Source organism: Salmo salar, chromosome ssa16 (genome assembly GCF_905237065.1).
Source record: "Salmo salar chromosome ssa16, Ssal_v3.1, whole genome shotgun sequence".
Lineage (NCBI taxonomy): Eukaryota > Metazoa > Chordata > Actinopteri > Salmoniformes > Salmonidae > Salmo > Salmo salar.
Genome location: NC_059457.1, coordinates 15,966,748 through 15,972,747, shown reverse-complemented (window position 1 = coordinate 15,972,747; position 6,000 = coordinate 15,966,748). Strand labels below are relative to the sequence as shown.

General features: G+C 42.5%; 1 protein-coding gene across 4 annotated transcripts; it reads left to right on the top strand.

Moving 5' to 3' along the window:
* The first annotated feature begins 396 nt into the window (after positions 1-396).
* rxylt1 (ribitol xylosyltransferase 1) lies at positions 397-4,988 on the top strand. Of its 4 annotated transcripts, XM_045696662.1 has the most exons (7): positions 1,185-1,689; positions 1,826-1,942; positions 2,071-2,158; positions 2,321-2,423; positions 2,539-2,853; positions 3,215-3,385; positions 3,741-4,988. In XM_045696662.1, exons 5-7 carry the CDS (start codon positions 2,672-2,674, stop codon positions 4,141-4,143), a joined length of 756 nt encoding a protein of 251 aa, XP_045552618.1. In that variant the 5' UTR covers positions 1,185-1,689; positions 1,826-1,942; positions 2,071-2,158; positions 2,321-2,423; positions 2,539-2,671; the 3' UTR covers positions 4,144-4,988.
* The last annotated feature ends 1,012 nt before the right edge of the window (positions 4,989-6,000 follow it).

The window sequence follows — 6,000 nt, the reverse complement described above, 5'->3', positions numbered from 1 at the left end:
GATGGCTTTAGGTGGAACACAACAGTATCGTACCACATGCAAAACGATATGACAACAATAACGTCTAATGTAACTGGCCCGAGCTTGGCCCCCCCAGTTGAAATGGTCTAGAACCGCCACTGCGCCTTTCCAGACATTTATTATGAGCCATCCTCCAATCAGCAGCCTACACTGATGGAAACATAGTTACTGACTCAAATTAATGAAATTAGTATAAATAATTGTTTCTTTGACTGAACGAATCGAAAAGATCACAGTGAATAAAAAGAGTCGACCTTCCCATCGCTAGAAAAAGAACAGTGAGGGGTTCCCTATGTCTTAACCAGAGATACTTTTGAGGAGATGCAAAAATCCACTGGAATCGTAGTAACTTCGTCAATGGGCCGCGCGGTGCATTCTGGGACAATGAAAGCTCTCCTTTAAGGACTTAATGGGAGTCAATTGGGTGCTAGCTCAAAATAATATATTCGCATACGTCTCGTCAACAAGAAGTACAACATAACAAATATTTTCGGAGATGTGAGATAATTAATTTATCTGTAATATCATATAGCTTTGGAATCTTGACATTAAGTACTTTCGAGGAAAATAGGCAGGTTTCTCGACTCGGTTTAGCAACCGCGTGACGCTGTACGACAATGTGAACGCGATTGGTCGACAGTCTGCTGGGTGAGACGTTATACATTCACCCATTTATTGCCCAGTGGGATTCATATCTCTCCTTTCTCTAATAAATCTGCCTTAACCGCAAGAGTTTTTAAACTCAGAGGGGCAACATTGCGAGACTTCTGGGAAAGCTTGTGAAGCAGACCAGGCCGGGGTTTGAGTAGTCAATGACAGAAGTTTTATATATTTTTATTTATCGAAATCTAAAGGCACAACCTTGATTCGAGCCAATGTCTTAAGTAGTTGTACATGTTATTAGTCCAACCTGTTGAAAGTGATAAACTGCACCTTTTCATTTTCGTCAAACACTATTTTATATTGGATTGCCTTTGATTTGATGGCTTGCACATGCGCAGTTTGGCGCGTGTCGACCGTTAGACCCGATTGCGTGTTTCTGCGCATGAGTTTAGCTAGCCAACGTCGCCATGACATCGCCTACGAGCGTGATCGTGGATTTATAAAGGATAAGCAGTTTCTGTCTTTGCCTTAACTGGCAGCTCGCTCCACATTAGGTACGTCCTGGGTAACATCCGGGATTATGTTTCAGCGCGCGGTCTCAATTCTTATAACATCTTTGTAAGCAATTTGTTTTGTATTTAATTTCAAATATGCCACACGAGTCGCTTTAATTATCAAAATAAAAATCGGTTCTGTATGACGATAAAAGAAAATGCTTCACATAGATGAATTCCAAAAGGGGAATAACTTTTCTCCGGCAAATCTTATGCCAGCCTTTGAGCTGGGTCCTTGAACTGTAAACAGTCGCCTTTGATTGCTTTCTCAGTGTTTCCGAGACAACGAGCTGCACAGATATTGGTTACTTTAAAGGGGTTAACTGGTACTCGAGTGCAGAATGGTAACGTGAGAAGGAAAACATGAAAAAACATCACAGAAAAATATTCATCCTGATAGTTTTTGTCTATGTGGTGTTTTCCTTGTATGCTGCATACAATGTATTTTTTAATACGAAGGTGATCACCCGTGTCCACAGAGTGGTGAAGAAAATTACAGTCGCAACCTCAGGTAAATTAGCTAGCTAGCTACTTATCTGAGAAAATAAACTTACTGTCCATAGTTTGCGGGTCATGTCCAATGTTGTATATGATCATATACAGTTACAATCCAAAATGGTGAGCATTACAAGCATATGTGGCCACAGGGTACTTCAAATAACAGTTACGTGGTGGGTCGGCAAAACTGGGTCTGGAGTCACCACGTGAATACCCTGACAGGGTTATGGACTCGTCATGTGAAAACCACTAACTAGCTAGCTCCAGTAAGTGTTATTTTCCTGTTGTTTTGGTGATTACAGGTGGTGGTGTTGTGGCTCCTTACATTGGGGATGATGTGTGGAACCCTTGGGAGGATGAGCAGGCTAATGCGCTTTCTGCTCTGCACAAACAGAGGGATGCTTTCAGACAATACCAGGAGCGCATTGACAAGAACAGGCCCAAGAGATACAAAGTTCAAATCTGGGGGAAAGCGGCCATAGGTAATGCCTTTTTAGGGATCTTCTGTGATAAGTTGTACAATATTGCTTGGTATCTCTTTGTTGTTTGATGCTTCCTCTTACAATGTTAGGTTACATTATGGTGTGTAAAAAAAACATTCTTATGGATATTGTCCCTCTGAAGTAACTCCTCTCTTCTATCAGGACTTTACCTTTGGGAACATATTTTAGAAGGTCCCCTCAACCCCACCGACATACAAGCACAGTGGAGAGAGGGGGAGATACAGGTGGGAAAGATAGATTTCAGGTAAGGCATCACAAATGAGACTCCTATCACAATATAAGATGCATATGATCTAGCTGATGTCAGCTATTCTGACAGCCCTCCACCCCACCATCTCTCTCTCTCTGTCTATCTATAGTTTCTACACAGGTCCAGCGGTGATCCAAGGCCACGTTCCTCTGGACACAGACAGTGTGGTTCTGGTGCTGAACGGCCGGGAGCAGCAGAAGATCTCCTACGCCACCCGGTGGCTGCAGCATGTCCAGACCTTGATGCAGTTCCACGCTGTGAATCGTGTGGCTGTGGTTCTGCTGGGCAGCGAGCGCTGCACCAACGACTGGATCAGCCCCTACCTGAGGAGGCACGGGGGCTTTGTGGACCTGCTCTTCCTGGTCTATGACAGCCCCTGGGTTAACGACAAGGATGTCTTCCAGTGGCCCCTCGGAGTAGCCACGTAGGTCGTCTGAACCCTTATTCATAAAGTATCAGAGAAGGAGTGCTGATCTAGGATCAGTTCTATCTTTGAGATCATAATTATATGGAAAGAGGACCTGATCTTAGATCAGCACTCCTACTCTGAAATGGTTTGTTAATACAGGCCCTGATTTAGTTTGAGGGTTTCTCTGAGTGTGTTTCTCAAGTTTCAGAATTCTGCATTTCTTGTTTGTCTTTCTTCCCTCAACATGTACTTTTCCCTTCTTTCACTCATGTTTCCATTGTAGGTTACATAATAGTACATTTTAACACTTTAGGTATTGCATTGCACCAGAGAGGAGCATATTTTAAAAGTGGATTTGTATGCCCGCTCTGTTCAGATACAGGCAGTTTCCTGTGGTCATGCCAAACTCCCATATGGTGAGCTCCGCAAGGCCCTTCCTCTGTAACTTCCTGGGAACTGTCTACAAGAACTCCTCGAGGGAAACACTCATGGGGATCTTGAAACAAACAGGACTGGACAAAGAGTGCATCACTACTGGCAGAGAGAAGTATTTCACTATGCTATGTTGTCACTGTCAAGCACTGTATCAATTCACAATAATGGTTTTCAGTCCAATTTTTGCATCCTGTCTTTCTCAATGAGGTTTGAACCTCTAGTAGCTCACTTCAGTGGAAATACTTTTGTTGGTGGGCTTTGTTTACCAGTCAAATATCAATTGAGTCAGCACACTCAAATAGAAGTTCAACCCTTTTCTGATCTTTGCATTTAAAAATTCATGAAGCGCAAAGGGGAATTTACAAGTACTATGTGTAATATTCACAACAGAAGCCTGTTTAAATACGTAATACATTAAATGAACTCCCTGCTCACTAGACGTTAATATTCCTCCTCTTCTGCATCAGGTGGCTTCCTCAGGAGACAGTGGAGAGTCTGAGACAGTACCAGACAGCCCTGGCCCAAAGCGAGCTCACCCTCTGCCCTGTGGGAATCAACACGGAGTGCTACCGCATCTACGAGGCCTGTGCCTACGGCTCCGTACCCGTGGTGGAAGACATGCTGACCCCCGGTGGGTGCTCTGCTGCACGCAGCTCCCCACTGCGTCTCCTCAAAGCTGCAGGAGCCCCCTTCATCTTTCTCAAAGACTGGAAGGAGCTTCCAGGCCTCCTGGAAAAGGAGAAGATGATGAGCCACGAGGAAAGGACTGAGAGGAGGAGGAGACTGCTGGAGTGGTATAGCAGTTTCCGCCAGCAGATGAAGGACAGGTTCACCGAGGTCTTAGAGGAGACCTTCTTCAAAAACAGCTAAGTCTTTTTAAAGCTCAGAGTTAAACACAAAATGGCACAATTACGAGGTACAATGTGGATCTCGTTGGCAGTGTGTTTAAGGGAGAAAAGCCACCTTTTGGGGGGATTTTGTGGGCTTATGGCTCCATTTTGTAAAGTTTCCACTGGTAGCTGACAACTGTCTCTCAAGATAATGTTCAAACAAAACATTTATTTCAGGCTATGGGTGAATTATATTAGAATGAGGTGGCTTTTAATCTTGTTGTTCTCCATAATTTATTTTACATAGTTCAAGATTTACATGTATTTATGTTGTAACTTAAAAGATTATGGATTTCAGTTACTCTTGAACTACTTGCTGAATGCACACTCCAAAGCAACATTGTATTCGACCTTTCAGTAAGGCCCAGTTATTGTATTTTTACCCGAGGAGGGTGGCGCTATAGGAGGACAGTCTCGTTGTAATGGCTGGAATGGAATGAATGGAACTTTATCAAACACAGTAAACATATGGAAACCACATGTTTGACGTTCCATTTATTCCATTACAATAAGCCCGTCCTCCTTTCGCTCCTCCCACCAGCCTCCTCTGATATTTTTCCCATCTAGATATTTGTCAGGAGGATATCTCCTTTTCCTTTACATTTATTATAGACCTGTCCTTGAACTAAGTAGGGCTTGTTGTTGTGGCAGGAGTAGGTCTATCTCTAGTGCAATTGCAGTAAACCATATCCTGTGGTAAACCATAACCTCATGTTTTCATGCTGTTAATGCATTAGAGCTTGAAAAATGATTAACACTGTTCTTGTTTTCTGTGAAATTCTGTAAACGGTTTGTTTTGCTATTAAAATGTGTAATATTTGTTAAGTTGTAAATGTTTTATTTTTTTCATGAGACTGGAGAGAAAATTAATCTGTACCATAACATGATCACCAGCAGATGGAGCAATAGAACCACATTCATTTCAGTACACATTGCTTTTATTTATATATATATATATTAGTACCAGTGAAAATTTTACATTAAAGAATAATAGTGAAGACATCAACACTATGAAATAAATTAAACAAATCAAAATATACATTTTATATTTGAGATTCTTCAAAGTAGCCACCCTTTGCCTGATGACAGCTTTGCACACTCTTGGAATTCTCTCAACCAGCTTCATTTGGAATGCTTTTCCAGCAGTCTTGAAGGAGTTCCCACATATGCTGAGCACTTGTTGGCTGCTTTTCCTTCACTCTGCGGTCTAACTCATCCCAAACCATCTCAATTGGGTTGAGGTCGGGTGATTGTGGAGGTCAGGTCATCTGATGCAGCACTCCATTACTCTCCTTCTTGGTCAAATAGCCCTTACACAGCCTGGAGGTGTGTTGGGTCATTGTCCTGCTGAAAAACAAATCCACTAAGCGCAAACCAGATGGGATGGCGTATCGCTGTGGTAGCCATGCTGGTTAAGTGTGCCTAGAATTTTAAATAAATCACAGTCATTGTCACCAACAAAGCACCATCACACCTCCTCCATGCTTCATGGTGGGAACCACACATGCAGAGATCATCCGTTCACCTACTCTGCGTCTCACAAAGACACAGCGTTTGGAAACAAAAATCGCAAATTTGGAATCATCAGACCAGAAGATAAATATTTGTGATTTCCACCAGTCTAATGTCCATTGAAAGTCTCTTCTTATTGGTGTTTTTTAGTAGTGGTTTCTTTGCAGAAATTTGACCATGAAGGCCTGATTCACCCAGTCTCCTCTGAAAAATTGATGTTGAGATGTGTCTGTTACTTGAACTCTGAAGCATTTATTTGGGCTGCAATTTCTGAGGCCGGTAGCTCTAATGAACTTATTTGCTGCAGCAGAGGTAACTCTGGGTC